The sequence below is a fragment of the Belonocnema kinseyi genome, chromosome 10 (assembly GCF_010883055.1).
Source record: "Belonocnema kinseyi isolate 2016_QV_RU_SX_M_011 chromosome 10, B_treatae_v1, whole genome shotgun sequence".
Classification (NCBI taxonomy): domain Eukaryota; kingdom Metazoa; phylum Arthropoda; class Insecta; order Hymenoptera; family Cynipidae; genus Belonocnema; species Belonocnema kinseyi.
The window spans coordinates 28,267,916-28,286,240 of record NC_046666.1 but is presented as its reverse complement, the minus strand read 5'-3'; the positions used below and the strand labels follow the sequence as shown (position 1 = coordinate 28,286,240).

Here is an 18,325-nt window from a genome sequence, read left to right as displayed (position 1 = left end):
AGCTCCAAGGAGATTATGTTGAAAAATAAAAAAAAATTTACCCAAAAAAAATTGTTTTTATACTTCATTCTAAGGACTTATTGAACTACCCTCGTACCAAATGAATTTTCACCCAAAAATACTTAATGTCTATGAAAGAAAAAATTGACGAAAAATGGAATAGTTCCATTTTTTGTCAAAAAAAAACACTAATTTTCAACAACAAAAAATCAAATTTCAACCTAAAAAATTAATTTTGTATACAAATTTTTTGTTGTCAAAGTACATGAATTTTCAAACAAATATTAAAAATTTTGATACAATTTTCAACAAATGTATTAAATTTTCCAACAATATAAAGACCAATTTTTAACAAAATAGACGAATTTTCAATGCAGAAAGATAAGTTTTCAATTTAAAAAGTTTAATTTTAAGTTAGACAAATAAGTTTTGAATCAAGTTAAATGAATTTTTAACGAAATAGTTCAATCTTCAATCAAACAGATGAATTTTCAACAAAAAAGATTAAATGCATGTAAAAAAAAATTCGGTGAAAAATTAACTAGTTCAATTTTTAGTTCAAAAACATTAATTTACAACAAAATAAAGAAAATTTAAATCAAAAAGATTAATTCTCTACCAAAAGAGAATAATTAAAAAAAAAAGAATTTTCAACCAAAATGTTTAATTTTCGACCAAAAAAAAAGAAAAAATTTTAACTGAATAGATGAATTCTCAAATAAAAAAAATGTCAAAAAAAATAAAATAGTTTAATTTTCAGTTAGAGAAATAAGTTTTGAATTTAATAAAATCAATATTTAATGAAATAGTTCAATTTTTTGACCAGAAAAATTGAAATATTTCTTAAAAAATTGATTTAGTTTACTTAAAAACTTATTTCTCTAACTGAAAATTAAACATTTTTTTTTTGAAAATTCATCTATTTAGTTGAAATTTTTTCTTTTTTTGGTCGAAAATTAAACATTTTGGTTGAAAATTCTTTTTTTTTAATTATTCTTTTTTGGTAGAGAATTAATCTTTTTGATTAAAATTTTCTGTATTTTTTTGAAAAATTCCATCAAAATTTTAAATATTTGGTTGAAAATTTATGTACTTTGTCAACAAAAAATTTGTATAGAAAGTTAATTTTTTAGGTAGAAATTTGATTTTTTTTGTTGAAAATTATTAGTATTTTTCGAAAACAAAAATTGAACTATTCCATTTTTCGTCCATTTTTTTCAGGGACATTTAATCTGTTTGGGTGAAAATTAATTTGTTTCGTAATTTATTTTTGGGGTTGTAAGTTCAACTCTTTTTTTAATTCGTCTTTATAACTTAAAATCACCACATTTTGGATTTGATTTTTTTCTTTATTGACTGAAAAATCTTTGTTGGTTGAAAATTCAACTTTTTTGTTGAAAAACGTAACTTGTAACAATTTACTACCCAAAACTGATTGTAAATAAATATTTACAAAAAGTCTTTTAAAAAAACGATTGGTTGAAAATTGTTGAAACGTACAGTATGAATCATTTTTCTTCAATAACAAAGCTAATAAAAAGATAAGTGTTTTTTTAACGAGCTCTAAATTAACAAGACTTCTGAGTTATATTACCCAGAATTTATAGAAGGCAATATCAGACAATTAGAGTTTAATTGTTTAAAATAAAAATTTTAGAACATCCCAAGTTTTTTTGTACATTTCTTCAAGACAGAAGTTAGGGACACCTTCCTAGAGTGCATAATAATTAAAGAGCATAAATAATAGAAAAATCATTTATTCTTATTTTTATTTATTAGAACTTATAGTGTTTTAATTATTAATAATATTAAATTAATTATTATAAATACAGTGGTATTTTTAAATAATAATTATCCGCTCTAGGTTGCATTATCCACTGTAAGCAGATTCCCCCTAAATAAAATAAATTCCGCGTATTGTATCAAATAAAAAATAAAAAATAAAATTAAAATAATAAATTAAAAATATTTTTGCAGTTAGTGACAGACTCCTCGCCGATATTGAAGAACAGAAGAGAAGAATACCACTGGATATCGATACCAACATGCTCAAAATTGGGTTCCTAGGTGGTGGAAAAATGGCACAGGCCCTTGCCAATGGTTTCATAAATGCTGGTAAATTTTTTTAATAATTTAAAAAAATTTTTTAGATAATAAATACATTTTTATATCATGATAAATAAATCATTTTTTTAAAGACATTAATAAATTTTCCTTCAAAGATTTCAATCAAGCTACACATTTTTAAAAGCTAATCTATTTAATCTGTTTTTGTACGACAATGTGTATCAGACTTTTTTAACGATAATTTACATTTGCATTTACATTATAATCCTCCTTATCAAGAATTTTATGATTTATGTCGAAATTAACAAAGATTTAAAAAATATTTTTAACCTTTAAAAATAATTTTCAAAATAGTATTTCTTAGATAGTTAAATAATTTTTTTTGAATTTATAATAGATATAGTTAAAAAAAATTAGAGTATAATTTTTATAAAAAATATTTTTATTTTTTCATTATAACAGGTTTGAGTAAAGGAGAAATGATGATTGCGAGTTGTCTTCCAAGTGACTCAGGAAGCATCGACGCCTTCACAGTGAGTAATATTTATTGAATTTATATTCCTTTTAAACATTAAAAAAATAAAAAAAAGTTACTCAAAAAAAATTTCTTCCATTCAAAAAAATGTCTTTCGATTCAAAGAAATTTCTTTGTTCAAAATAAAATTTTTCTCTAATTTAAAATGGTTTTTATTTTGAAGTTATTTTTTGTTAAATAAAACAAATTATTTTTAAGGAATGGTTTCTTTAATTCAAGGCAAATATTTTTCTGAATGTGTGAAGAACGAAAAAATCTTTTTGGCCTATCTTTTAAAGATCATGTTAAATGTTTGTTTGTCAATCTGTTTATGTATTCTATAGATCATATATGCCCAAGATCGATAAGCAATTTTATCAGCTTATCAGCCGACTTCTATATGTTTTATGGTCTTCGGAAATTTACCAGAACTGGAAACGATACAATCTTTATGATTTTTATTTGTTGAGAAATGAAACTATTAATAATAGGGGGCCCCTACTTAGAGTGGATACCGAAACCTACAGTGGAAAATAATTAATTAAAAATACGAATATACGTAAAATAATAAAAAATAATTGTTTATAAATTTAAATTAATTTTTTTTATTTGTGCCCTTAATTAATTATCCACAGTAGACAGGTCCCCCTTATATTTTTTCAGCGATAGACCTAAAGATAAAAATGGGTAAAATATAAAAATATTAATAATTAAGAAAAGGGTTACCTTATTTCTGAAAGTCAATAAGTGTTTGGAATTTTAATAACTAAAAATTTTCTTTCTGATTATATGATATGACTAGGTGGAAATTTTTATTTTTAAATAAGTTTCAAATTTATTTAATTAACTTAAACAATGGAATTGAAATAAATTAAATTTTCTGCAAGTGCAAAGAGTGAGATAACGATGATGTAATATGGAGCGTGCCTCAATAGAATATCACGAGATCTCTTCATGCACGCGATTCACTTATCTCGTTCATTGACTCATATTTTAAAAAAAAATACTTAAATGCTGTCATATTTTCGATAATTATTCAGTTAAATTAAAAATCTCTTTTTTTTGTTGAAAAATTTCAATCAAAAATCAATTTAAACGAATTTATAATTTGTGTTAAAACTATTATTCATCTCTACGTATAGGGGAGACTGGTACACACTGGATAATTTCCGCTTTTTTTATTAAAAAAAATTAATTTAAAGAGAATATTTAAAAAGATTTCAATAATTGCACAAAAAGAATCTGGAAGATTCTAAAGCGATTTTTGTAATTTTGAACGATTACAAAATTTACAAAATTTTAGAGAAAATTGAAAAAGATTTCAAAAAATAATCTGTAAGATTTCGAAGCACATTTTTTATCTTAGTTTTAATTTAATTAGTTCAATTTAATTTTATTAATTATTTTTATTATTTATTATATTATATATATATATATTATTACTTTTATTATTTAATTTAATTAGTTTTTAATTAAGTATAATTTAATTTAGCAGGATTGAAAGAAACTGAGAAAAAATTTGAATCACGTTAAAAGATCTTTCAAATTTTAGAAAAAACTTCAAATTTTTTAGATGATTTTGAACAGTTTAAAAACAATAAAAAAATTTGTAATATTCCTAGCAAAATTTAAAACGATTTTTTACTAAACAAAATTAATTTAAAGAAAATATTTAAAAAGATTTCAATAATTGCCAAAAAATAATCTGGAAGATTCTAACGCGATTTTTTTTTAATTTTGAAATATTACAAAATTAAAAAAACGTTAGAGAAAATTGAAAAAGATTTCGAAACGTTTCAAAAAAGAATCTGTAAGATTTTAGAGATCATTTTTCAATTTAGTTTTAATTCAATTAGTTAATTTTAATTTCATTAATTATTTTTATTATCATTCATTATATTATAACTATTTTATCATTTTTATTATCAATTTAATTTAATTAGTTTTTAATTTAGTTTAATTTAATTCAGTAGGATTTAAAAAAAGCAGTAAAAAAATTTGTATGATTCTTGGCAAAATTTAAAACGATTTTTTATTCAACAAAATTAATTTAAAGAGAATATTAAAAATTTATTCAATAATTGTCAAAAAAGAATCTGGAAGATTCTTAAGCGATTTTTTTAATTTTGAAAGATTACGAAAATTAACAAAACTGAGTGAGTTTAAGAGATAAATTCAAATTTTGGAAATTGGCAAATAATTTGAAACTTGTAAAGATTTAAAGTTTTTTTAAATGAAAATTTTTGAAGATTTCGAAAAAGGAAGCTTTCAGCAGTTTTAAAGGTTTTAAGAGAATAAAAAATGTTCTTGAGCTTTCTGTGAAAATTTAAAATGATTTTTTATTTTCAAAAATTAATTTGAAGAAAATTTTCAAAAATATTTCAAAAATTGTAAAAAAAAAGTTTCTGGAAAATTCTAAGATATTTTTTTGATTTTTCAGATTATGCAGATTTCGAAGAAAAAAATTGACAGTTTGATAAAAGCCTTGAAACGTTTCAAGAGGATAAACAAGTTTCTTAAGATTCCTAGGAATTTTTTAAATGATTTTTAGTTTGCAAAATTTATTTTAAGAGAATATTTAAAAAGGTTTAAAAACATTTCACAAGATTTTCAAAATTGTTTAAAAAGAATTTCTACTATTTGAAGGCAATTTTGTTATTTTTTAGTGTTTTAAAAAATTTTTAAGAAAAATCCGAATCACTTTCAAAGATATTTCGAAGTTTAGAGACTATTTCAAAAATAATTTCAAAAGATTTCAAAAAATTAAAAACAAGATTTAGATTTTTAAAAGTTTGAAATTAAAATTTGAAGCATTTTCAAGATAAACAATTTTCTCGAAATTCCTGGGAAAATTTATATTCAATTTTTAAAATATTGAAAAAATATTTAAAATGCTAGGAATAATTCTAATCAAAATATTTTAAAACTTTGAAAAATTTTCAAAAATTTATCGTATATTTTTATAATTTCTTGCACTTATGTTCAAAAACTTTTTCAAATAATTATTCCAAGTTATAATTTTTAATTAGAATTTAATTCGTAGTAAATGCATCTAGGGGAAACCTCCATATAGTGGATAACAGCCCACAGTGGATAATAATTAATTAAAAATAATAAATTATTTAAAGATTTATTTTAATTTAATAAATAGTTAAGACACGATACCTGTTAATAAATTAAAGGCAAAATTAATTATTTAAAGTATGTTTTTGCTGTTAATAATTGATTATCCACTTTAGGATGGTTCCCCTGCACTATTACAAAATATCCTGTTTTTTTGGCAAAAAAAAAATAACCAATAAAATATAAGTCTAAGCATTTATTTTTAATTTTCTAAATTCTGTATAAATTCAGTGACCGAGATTGATTATCGGAGAGGAAATTTCCCAATTCCCAGGGTACTCTCATAACTCCCAACCTGTCACTTTTCAATAATCGATGGCGCATTATTTACAGAGTATCTTGTGTACGTAAATCATTTTTATACGATCTGATCTATGACGTTATCAATTCAGATTTGTATCAATTAGATCCAATAATTCCACGCGAATTTTTTTCTGTCAGAACGCTATTTAATCAATGATTTTTTTATTTAAAAATTGAAGGCCTTTAATAAACAAGATCTGAGACGACTAAAAAATCCTGAAAAATAAAGTTTTTTAATTCAAAAATTCTCGAGCAATTTATGATATTACTGAAATGCAAAATTCCCGAACAATGAAAAAGGGCAACTGCAAAATCCGGAAAATTAAAATTCCCGACAATATAAAATTCCCGTATTTGAAAATTCCCGAACTATAAAAATCCCGACAGAAACGTGCCGAATTATAAAATATCCGAAAAAGAAACTTTCTGAATTTAAACAATTATATTTTCTTATCAATATTAATTATTTATTAAAAACACAATAATAAGATATTTTAATAAAAAAACTTATCTTTGAAGTTTCTAGTTCGATTATTATTTAATTCGGAATTTTTCAATCGGCGATTTTATTATTCGGAAATTTTCCAATTCGTTAATATTATACACTGTTCGGGAATTTTATAATTGGGAAATTTTTTATTTAAAATTTTCAATATTGGGGAATTTTACACTGATGGGAATTTTATAATTCAGGAATTTCCTAGTTCGGATATTTTAAAATTCGTCAATTTTCTATCGCGAAATTTTCAATACGGTAATATTATACATTGTTCCGGAATTTTATAATTCGGGAAATTTGTTAATCAGAAATTTTATTATTGGGGAATTTTATAATTCGCGAATTTCCTATTTCGTATATTTTATAATTCGGCAATTTTCTATCTGGAATTTTATTATTCGGTAATTTTCAAATTCAGTAATATTATAAATTATCAAGAATGTTATTATTCGGGATTATTCCAATTCGGACATTTTATTATTCGGGAATTTTCCAATTGGGAAATTTGACAGTCTCGGGATTTTTATAAATCCTGAATTTTCCAGTTCGGATGTTTTATTATTCAGGAATTTTCTAATTTGGGAATTTAATTATTTGTGACTTTTATTATTTAAGAATTTTCCAACTGGGGAATTTTTCTGTGTCGGGAATTTTATAATGCGAGAATTTTCCAATTCGGTAACATTAAAAAAAAGTTCGAAAATTTTATTATTCAGCAATATTTTAATTCGGGAATTTTTAAATTCGTTAATATTTAAAACTGTTTGGGAATACTATTATTAGACAACTAAAAAATCCCGAAAAATAAAATTGCCGAATTAAAAAATATCCCAACTAGAAAATGCCCAAATTTCATTAATAAAAAAATCCTAATACCTTAAATTCGGCAATCTTACAGTGTAGGGAATCTTATTTTTCGAGATTTTTTAGTCGTCCCTTTATTATTCAGGAATTTTCCAACGCGGGAATATTATTATTCGGGAATTTTATTTTTTGGTAATTTTCATTCGCCCCAAAAATGTATTTGTATTGTTCAGGCTCTTTTTCTAATTTATCATGATTTAAAAGTATAACTGTCCTGCAACTTTTGTAATTAGTTTTTTTTATTCTTTTAAAATATTTATAATTTTTATTTGTAATGTGAACGATCAAATAAAATAATTCTGTATCGATTATTTTGTAAAGTAGAAACAGTACTAAAATTTTCAATTAATTTTATTGATTTGAAGTTGATTAAATTGCAATATAATTTGATTTAAATTAATTACTCTTTTTTATTAAATTTTAATTAATTTCAAATTTAAACGCGCAAAACTTTTAGATTTATTCATTTTTCAATCAATGAATTCGAAATTGAACGGTTTTAAACTTTTTCGACCAAAAATGTTCAAATTTGGCTTACAATTTGAAAAAAAATTAAAATTTTGAACTCGGATTTACGTGAATGGATATTTTTTAATTTTAAATTGTCTAATTATAGACCACCAATATAAAATTACTTTATTTTTAATCTTTTTGATTAAAATGGCACAATTTTTATTCTAGTTTCAAATTTCAAAAGTTTCAACAACCTTATTAATTAATTAATATTAATTAATTATTTACTTGATTGATACTCATATATTAGGTAATTTTTTGTTATTCAGGATATGGGATCGACGACAGTATTTTCAAATAAAACTGTAGCAGATCAGGGAGATGTCCTGATTTTATCAGTAAAACCTCAAGTAGTCCCAAAAGTTCTTCCTGAATTGAAATCCAATAAAAAATTGGTTCTTTCGATTGCAATGGGCATCAACATAAATACCCTAGAAAAAGTAAGTTGGATTTATTTTCTTAAATTGAAATTAAATTATGGTTATTATTGAGAGTTAGCAGCAAAATTTTATTTTCGAAATTCCTTGACTTTTCCCTGATTTTTTCCTGAACAATTCAACAATCGCAGTATTTTTATCTAGTAAAACTTTCAACATAAATTTTTTTATACCAGGAATAAAACAATTTCGGAAGGAGGAATTTTCAGAAAAAGTTACATTTTCTAAAAAATGGTTGCACTTAAAAACAAAAAAGATGATTTTCAAAAAAAATAGTTCAATTTCTAAACAAATCGTTGAATTTTCAAACTACAAAAATGATTTTTTGTATAAGACAGTTGTATTTTCAATCCGAAAAATTGAATTTTCAACAAAAACATAAATTCTAATAATTTATATTAAAAAAAAAGAATGTTAATCATAATTGTTAAATTTTTAACAAGATAGTTGAAAATTTAACTTAGCCCAATATTTGACTAAAAATGGAAAAGTTAAATATTCAATTAAAAATTATTTATTAAAAATTGTTTTTAACTAAATAGTAAACTTTCGATCAAATAGATCAACTTTGAACGAAAATGATGAATTCTATAACCAAAAAGACCAATTTTCAAAATATAAAGATTTTTTAAAGTTAAAAAAATAATAAGTTGAATTCCATTTTTTTTTAAATGTTGATTCAAACTGTTTAACTTTCAAGACAAAAAACTAATTTTCTCTAAAACAGATAGATTAAAAAAATTACTTTTCAAGAAAACATTGGAATTTTTAACCAAGAAAGAGGAAAATTCAAATTAATTGCAAACAAATAAGAAAACACGAAATTTCAATAAAGCCCTTCAACTTCTACTATTTTTGCCCATGTTGTCGGATTTTCATTTGAAAAATATTAATTTTCTACCAAAGAGATGAATTTTTAACCAAAAATACGAATTGTTAATTTCAATAAATAAGGATTTTTTAAGCAAGAAAAAAATATCCAAATTGCTGAACTTTCAAGAGAAAAAAAAATTTCCTGTAAACAAAATCGCAAAGTTAAAATTTCAGTTGAAAAAAATTAATTTTAAACCAAAAAAAGCGAATTTTCAACAGAGGAGTTAAATTTTTAACTTAAGAGATGAATTAAAAAAAAAATAATGGAAGTAACTTAACTTTTAACATAGTTGTTGAATTTTCAAAATAAAATGAATATGTTTTTAAAATATTTTTAATCCAAAAATTAATTTTTTAATCAAAAAGAAAACGAATTCTGATCCAAAATTATAAATTTTCAACAGTAAACATATTTGTTAACAAAGCTGAAAAATAGTTGTTATATTTTTATCCAAAAAGATGAGATTTTTACTAAAACAGATAAATTTTAAAAACCAAAAAGAAGAATTTAAAAAAATTAGTTGAAGTTTCAATCAAGAAAGATTTCGGTCGAATTTTATACACCAAAATATGAATTTTCAACAAAAAGTTAATTTTGTCTCAAAATAATTAATTTTTTATCATTTTTAACCCAAAAGACGAGTGTTTAAGAAAAGTGGACGATTAAAAAAAAAATAGTTGAATTTTCAACCAAGAAATATTTCAGTTAAATTTTCAAAACAAAATTAAGAGTTGCTAAATAACAGTTTCACTTTTATCCAAAAAAGATTTTTATTTATTTTCATTTATATTATCAATTCATTTTGTATTTTATATTTATCATTAATTAATAATAATTGTGAAGTAAATATATAATTAAATTGTATTATTATATTATGTATAATATTTTTAATTTCTACAATTTTTAAACCAAAAGACAAATTAAAAAAGTTACTTGAATTTTCAAACCAAAAAGACGAATTTTCATCGAAAAAGGATGATTTATTAAAAAAATGGTTCAATTCTCAACCAAATAATACAGTTTTTAACTAGAAATATAATCGTCAGGAACAATAAAAATTTTCAACATAGAATATTTTATAAGCGGAGTTAAGCAATTTGAAATTAAAATTTATCAAATAAAAATTTATAATATTTGACAGTTATTTAAAGTGCCTCTTATAGAAAATTCTAGACTTATCCCTTCAAGGTTTTATCTAATCACAACCCTGTAGTTGATTGTTTAAACAATCTAATTATCCAATTTTTAAAATATATTTTTAAATTATTTTAGGGCCTTCCAGAAGGTACCCCTGTAATTAGGGTAATGCCCAATACCCCAGCTTTAGTAGGTTGTGGGGCTACCGTTTATTCTCGAGGAACGAATGCCAGCGAAAAAGACGCTCAACTGACTGAAAAATTATTTTCTGCTGTGGGTCTTTGCGAAGAGGTTCCCGAAAATATGATTGATCCTGTGACTGCTTTGGCTGGATCAGGACCTGCATATGTAAGTAGAAAGGAATAATATCATCGTTATATTTCTAAAAAAAAATTATTTTCGAATTTACCGCCTTTTCTTGGTTCACTCAGGCGTGGCAAGGAAAAGATATACAAAGAAAGTGCCAAGGCTCTGTATTTATACCATCTATATATTTCTAGAGTTTCCTTTTTTAAAAGTACTGCCTTTTCCCGGTTCAATCAGGCGTGACAACATAGAGAGAAACAAACCAGTTCCGTGATTCTGGACTATATATTTAAGAATCTTTTTTCAAGCTAAAAACATAAAATTTCAACAAAACAATTAAATTTTCAACTAAATAGTTAAATTTCCATCCAAAAAAATAATATTTTAACCAAGACGCTTAATTTACTGCCCAGTAGATAAATTTTCCAAAAAATATATAAATTTTTCACCAAATAGTTGTACTTTAAACCAAGAAAATGATTCTTTTAATTTAAAAGCACAAATTTTCAATCAAGAAGATTAATTTTGTAGCAAAAATACGATTTTCCAACAAATAAGATAAATTTTCAACTAAATAGTTTGAACACTATACAAACCATTAGTCTAAATTTTATAAGATTAATTTTTAGTTTATACTTTTTAGGTTTCTGAAATTTTGTTAATTAAATAGTTAAATCTATGAACAAAAAAAAAGATAAATTGTTAACCTAATATGAACTAGTTAAATTGTCATTAAGCAGTATTAATTGAAAATTTAAACAGCAGTTGAATTTTCAATAAGAATTTTCAATAAATTGAATGTATTAATTATATATTTATATTTATCATATTCTGTTTATTATTTATTAATTATAATTATGTGTATTTATGATAATTATTTATTAATTTCAATTAATGATTAAATTTTCAACAATATCGTTAAATTTTCAAATAAAATTATTAATCTTCAACGAAAAAATAAGAAGTGACTCCACTTTCAACCAAGAATTTGAATTTGAACCTTAAAAGATTAATTTTTGGATTTAAACCAACAAAGACTAATTTTCAACAAAATAAATAAATTTTGAAATAAATGGTTTAATTTCGTTTAAAAAAATCATCGCTTTTGGTGAAAAATTCAATTTTTTGTTGTAAATTCGTTGGTTTAAAATTAATTTATTAACTGAAAATTTAACTATTCTAGTTTTTCTTAAAAATTTACCATTTTTAGTTGACATTCATATTTTTTGTGGCAAATTCATATTTTTTTAGTAGAAAATTAAGCTTCTTGGTTAAAAATCGTTTTTTTTGCGTTGAAAATTGAACTATTTTATCAGAAAAATCGGCCAAATTAATCTGAAAGTCCTACCAAAATTATTCTGGAAAACAGTATTAATTAATAAATTACTAAAAAAATTTAATGCAACTTTTTTGCTGAAAATTCATATTTTCGGGTTAAACTTCAATTGTTTTATCAAAAATTCTTCTTTTTGGCTTAAATATTCAACTATTTTGTTGAAAATTCGTTTTTTTTTATTCATTTTTTAAAAATGAAAATTAATCCGTTCAAGTTGAAAATTCAACTATTTGTTTAAAAATTAATGTATTGTGAAAAGTTCGTCTTTTTGGATAGAAATTTTAATCTTGGTTCAAAATAATTAATTTTGGGTTGTGAATTCAACTATTTGATAGAAAATGAACTTTTTTGTTGAAAATTCATATTTTTTGTTTGAATCTTTGTTTGAAAAATCATATCTTTTTTGCAATTTTTTGTTTGAAAATTCGTTTTTTTTAGTTAAAAATTCATTTCTTTAACTGAAAATTTACCTCTTCTATTTTTGCTTGAAAATCTATCCTTTTTATTTGAAAATTCATGTCCTTCGTCAAAAACTCGCCTTTTTGTAGAAAACAAAATTTCCTTATCAGAAAAATCGCCAAAATTCATCTGAAAACCGAAAAAAAATATTCTGGAAAATAGTATTAATTAATAAATGACTATAAAAATTTAATGCAACTTTTTTGTTGAAATTTCATTTTTTCAGGTTAAAATTCAATTGTTTTATAACAAAAATCGTCTTTTTGATTCGTAGCTTCAACTATTTTGTTGAAAATTTAATTTTTTTGTAAATAAAAATGTATTCCTTTTAGTTTAACACTCAAGTACTTTTTTTAAAATAAATGTCTTTTGTGAGAAGTTCTTCTTTGGTAGAAATTTTCTTGGTTGTAAACAATTATTTTTGGGTTGGAAATTAAACTATTTTAATGGAAAATTAACTTTTTGGTGAAAAATTCATAATTTCGGACTGAAAAATCAACTGATTAGTATTTATCTTTTTAAATTGAAACATTAAACATTTTTCCTCTTTCTTCACTAAAAAATATTTTACAAGTCTGTCTTAATTTTTTTTACTGAAAATTTGATTTAAAAATGTAACATTTTTAGTTGAAAATTCATTTCTTATGGTTAGTTCGTATTTTTTGGTAGAAAATTAATCTATGGTATTAAATTTTCAGATTTACATGGTTATTGAAGCTTTGGCTGACGGTGCTGTAAAAATGGGCATGATGAGGCCACTTGCTTACAAATTAGCAGCGCAAACTGTACTTGGAGCGGGAATGATGGTACGAGAAACGAATTCTCATCCCGGTCAACTCAAAGACGATGTTACGTCACCTGCAGGTGATTTTTTTACAATTTTTAAACAATTTTTTTACAATTTTTTACCATTTTTACAATTTTTAAAATAATTTTTTATAATTTTTTACAATTTTTTACAATTTTTTTACAATTTTTTACACTTTTTCCAAAAGATGTAAATACTGAACCAAAAATAGTATAATAATAGTATAATATAATAGTATAATAGTATATTTTTCAATTAAAAAGAATAATTAAGATAGTAAAAAAAAATGTTTATCGAAATATTTAAACTTTCAACTATATAGTAGAATTTTTAACCGAAAATATGACAGTAGATTTTTTAATTAATAGATACATTTTTTAACAAAGTTGTTGAATTTTCAATCTGTAAATAATTCTTGAACACAACGGTCCAATTTGACAAAAAGATGAATTTTTAACCAAAAAGGGTGGTTTTTTTTTAAACGAAACAGTTTAATTTTCAACAAAATTACATTTTAAATAAAATAGTATAATTTTAAACCTAAAAAGATGAATTTTCAATGCAAATAAGTGAATTTTTAACAAAACTGTTGAAGTTTCTACCAAAAAATATGGTTTTTTAACCAAATATTTTAATTTTCAATAAAATAATTATATTTTTTTACAAAATAGTATAATTTAACAAAAAAAAAAGATTAATTTTCAATTCAGAAGGGAAAATTTTCAATAAAATAGTAGAATGTCAAACCTAGAAGTGTGAATTTTCGGTCTGAATAGGCAAATTTTAAACAAAACAGTTGATTTTGCAAAAACAAAAAAATGTTTTTTTAACCAAATAATTTAATTTTAAACCAAATAACTAAGTTTGAAAGAAGACAATGGAATTTTAAATCTAAAAAGATAAACTTTTAATTCAAAAAGAGGTATTTAAAATAATTTTATGTTTTGCAAAATATTGGAATTTAAAACCTAAAAAGATTAATTTTTAATAAACTGTTCAATTTTTTAGCAAAAAAGTTGGGGTTTAAAAATATATATATTTTAATTTTCAACAAAATAATTATATATTTAACAGAATCGTTAAATTTTCAAACAAAAAAGATGAATTTTCAATTCATTAAAAAAAAGTAGAACTTTAAACCTAAAAAGGTTAATTTTGATTCCAAAAGGAAACATTTTCAACAAAATAGTAGAATTTTAAATAAAAAAAGATTAAGTAGAATTTAAAAATCTGAATGATAAATTTTCCCTTCAAAAGGGGAAATTTGGTAAAAGACAATATTGGATTTTAAACCGAAAACGATAAATTTCAGTCCAAAAGGACAAATTTTCAACAAAATATGGGAATTTTAAACCTAAAAAGATGATTTTTCAATCCAAAAGTGTGAATTTTAAACATAACTGTTATTTTGTCTAAACGAGAGTTGTTTTTTAACTAAATAGTTTAATTTTCAAAAAATAATTTATTTTTTGCAAAATAGTGGAATTTCAAACCTAAAGAAATTAATTTTTAGCAAAACTGTTGACTTTTTGGCCGTAAAATGTGTTTTTTTTTTTTTTTTTAAATAATTATGTTTTTAAAAAATCAGTGAAATTTTAAACCCAAAAAGATGATTTTTTAATCGAAAAGTGGGAATTTTTAAACATAACTGTCGAAATTTAGTCTAAACAAAAGTCTTTTTTTTAAATAAATAGTTTAATTTTCAAAAAAATAATTTTATGTTTTGCAAAATATTGGAATTTTAAAACCTAAAAACATTAATTTTTATAAAAACTGAAGATTTTTAACAAAAAAGGTGAGGTTTAAAAAAATATATATTTTAATTCACAACAAAGTAATTATATATTTATGAAAATAGTGAAATTTTAAAACAAAAAACATGAGTTTTCAATCCATAAGAAAATAGTAGAATTTTAAAACCTAAAACCATCAATTTTCAATTCAAACGGGGAAATTTTGTAAACAAAAACTGTTGAATTTTAAACAGAAAAAGGTAAATTATCAATCCAGAAGAGCAAATAAAAATAAAAAGTAGAACCTTAAACCTAAAAAGATGAATTTTCAGTCCAAAAGGTCAAATTTTCAACAAAATAGTAAAATTTTAAACCAAAAATGATGAGTTTTCGATTAAAAATTGCGTATTTTCAAAGAAAATTTGAGTTTTTTCACAATAAATGTGGCTTTTTAACCAAAAAGTGGAATTTTCAACCAAATAATTGTATTATAAATAAAATAGTATAATTTTAATCCTAAAAAGATGAATTTTCAATCCAAATGTGGGAATTTTTAACAAAACTGTTGAAGTTTCTATAAAAAATGTGGTTTTGTAGCCAAATATTTTAATTTTCAATCAAATAATTATATTTTTTACAAAATAGTATAATTTCAACAAAAAAAAAATTAATTTTCAATTCAGAAGGGGACATTTTCAACAAAACAGTTGAATTTTCGACCAAAAAAGGTGGCTTTAAAAAAAAAGGTTTTATTTTAAACAAAATAATTATATTTTTTGTAGAATAATGGAATTTTAAACCAAAACGAATAATTTTCAATCCAAAAGGGGAAATTTTCTGACAAAATTGTTGAATTTTTGACCAAACAATGTAGCTTTTCAATCGAAAATAATTGTTTAAAAAAAAATTGTTTAATTTTCCACTAAAATATTAGATTTTCAATAAAAGAATTGAATTTAAACTTAAAAAGCTGAATTTTCCATCCAAAAGGGCGAATTAAAAAAAACAGTTGAATTGTGACCAAAAACAAAAAAGGTGGTTTTTTAACCAAATAGTTTAATTTTCAACAAAAAATTTACATTTTTAAACCAAAAACGATGCATTTTTAATCGAAAAGGTTGAATTTCTAACAAAATTGCTGAATTTTCGAACAAAAACTATGTTTTTTTTTAAAACTAAATAGTCTACTATTCAACAAAATAATTATATTTATAACAATATACTGGAACTTTAAATCTAAAAAATGAATTTTCAATCCAAAAGGGCAAATTTCGTTCCGAATAAAAAAAAGGTTCAACAAACCAATTGATTTTTCAAACAAAAAGAATAGCTTTTTCAAATAATAGTTTTATTTTCAACAAAATAATTAAGTTTTTAACAAATTAGTGGAATTTTAAACCAAAAAGAGGTATTTTCGAACCAAATGGGAGGATTTTAAAGAAAATGTTTTAATTTTCAACAAAATAATTATATTTTTAACAAAAGTGAAACTCAAAAAAAAGAAAAGAAAAGAATTTTCAATCCAAACGGGTAAATTTTCAACAAAATATTAAATTTTAAACCTAAAAAGATGAATTTTCAATCCAAATGGGGAAATTTTTAACAAATCTATTGAAGTTTCCAAAAAAAGGTGGATTTTTAACCAAATATTTTAATTTAAAAAAAATAAATACTATTTTTAACAAAGTAGTAGAGTTTTAAACCAAAAAAAAATAAATTTCAATCCAAAGGTGGGAAATTGGTAACAAAACCTAAAAAGATGATTTTTCAATCCAAAAGTGGGAATTTTAAACATAACTGTTGAAATTTTGTCTAAACAAAGGTGGCTTATTAAATAAATAGTTTAATTTTTAAGAAAATAATTATATTTTTTGCATAATGTTGGAATTTGATTCTAAAAAGATTAATTTTTGACAAAACGGTTACACTTTTTTGACAAAGAAGGGTTTTTTTTAGAAAAATATTTTAATTTTCAATAAAATAATTATATATTAACAAAAAAGTATAATTTCGAACCCAAAAGGGCAAATTAGGAAAAAATAGATAATTTTAAAACCTAAAAAGATTAATTTTCAGTTCAAAAGGGGAAATTTTGTGAAAAATATGGTTGCATTTTAAACCGAAAAAGATGAATTTTCAAATCCAGAAGGGCACATTAAAAAAAATAGTAGAATTTTCAACCTAAAAAGGTTAATTTTTAACCAACCTGTGAAATTTTTTACCAAATAAGAGTGGATTTTTTTAACAAAATATTTTAATTTTTAACAAAATAATTATACATTCAACAAACCAGTGAAATTTTAAACCAAACAAGATGAATTTTTAATCCATTAAAGAAAATAGTAGAATTTTAAACTTAAAAAGATGAATTTTCACTCCAAAAGGCGGAATTTTTAACATAACTATTAAAATTTCTAGAAACAAAAGGAGATTTTTGATCAAATCGTTTAATTTTGAAGAAAATAATTTCAATTTTTTCAAAATATTGGAATTTTAAACCTAAAAAGATTAATTTTTAATAAATCTGATGAATTTTTTAACAAAAAAAGTTGATTTTTTTTAATATTAAAATTTTCAACCAAATATTTATGTATTGAACAAAATAGTTCAATTTTAAACCCAAAAAGGCAAATTAAAAAAAAATAGTAGAATTTTAAAACCTAAAAATATGAATTTTTAGTCCAAAATGGCAAATTTTCAACAAAATAGTGGAATTTTACACAAAAAAAGATGAATTCTCGATTAAAAATGGCGTATTTTAAAAAAAAGGTTGAATTTTTTACGAAAAAGTTGAATTTTCAACCAAATAATTATATTTTCAAGAAAATAGTGGAATTTAAAACCTGATAAGTGGATTTTTTTAACCCAAAAGTGGGAATCTTAAACATAGTTTAATTTTCAATAAAATAATTATATTTCTGCAAAATTGTGGAATTTTAAACCTAAAAAGATTAATTTTTAACAAAATATTTTAATTTTCAACTAAAAAATGATATATTTGACGAAATAGTGAAATTTTAAACCAAAAAAGATGAATTTTCAATACAGTAAAAAAAATTGTAGAATTTTAAACCTAAAAAGATGAATTTTCAATTGACAATAGCACATTTTCACAAAAACGGTTGAATTTTGTTATAAAAAATGTGGTTTTTTAACCAAAAAGTTTAATTTTCAACCAAATAATTATGTTTTTAACGAAATAGTGCAATTTTAAATCTAAAAAGATGATTTTTCAATCCGAAAGTGGGAATTTTGAACATAAACGTTGAAATTTCGACAAAAAAATGGGCTTTTCAAGTAAAAAGTTTAATTTTCAACAAAATAATTATGTTTCTTTTCTAAATTAGTGGAA

General features: G+C 22.2%; 1 protein-coding gene across 7 annotated transcripts in view; it reads left to right on the top strand.

Annotated features, from left to right (window-relative positions):
* Positions 1–18,325, top strand: part of LOC117181489 (pyrroline-5-carboxylate reductase 2-like) — a 39,087-nt gene that overhangs the window by 17,209 nt on the left and 3,553 nt on the right. For all 7 annotated transcript variants that reach the window (XM_033374207.1, XM_033374205.1, XM_033374206.1 and 4 more), the window contains 5 exons: positions 1,978–2,115; positions 2,530–2,600; positions 8,153–8,323; positions 10,467–10,679; positions 13,131–13,296. In XM_033374207.1, coding sequence (XP_033230098.1) covers positions 1,978–2,115; positions 2,530–2,600; positions 8,153–8,323; positions 10,467–10,679; positions 13,131–13,296 — 759 coding nt within the window. The remainder of the gene's footprint in view (positions 1–1,977; positions 2,116–2,529; positions 2,601–8,152; positions 8,324–10,466; positions 10,680–13,130; positions 13,297–18,325) is intronic.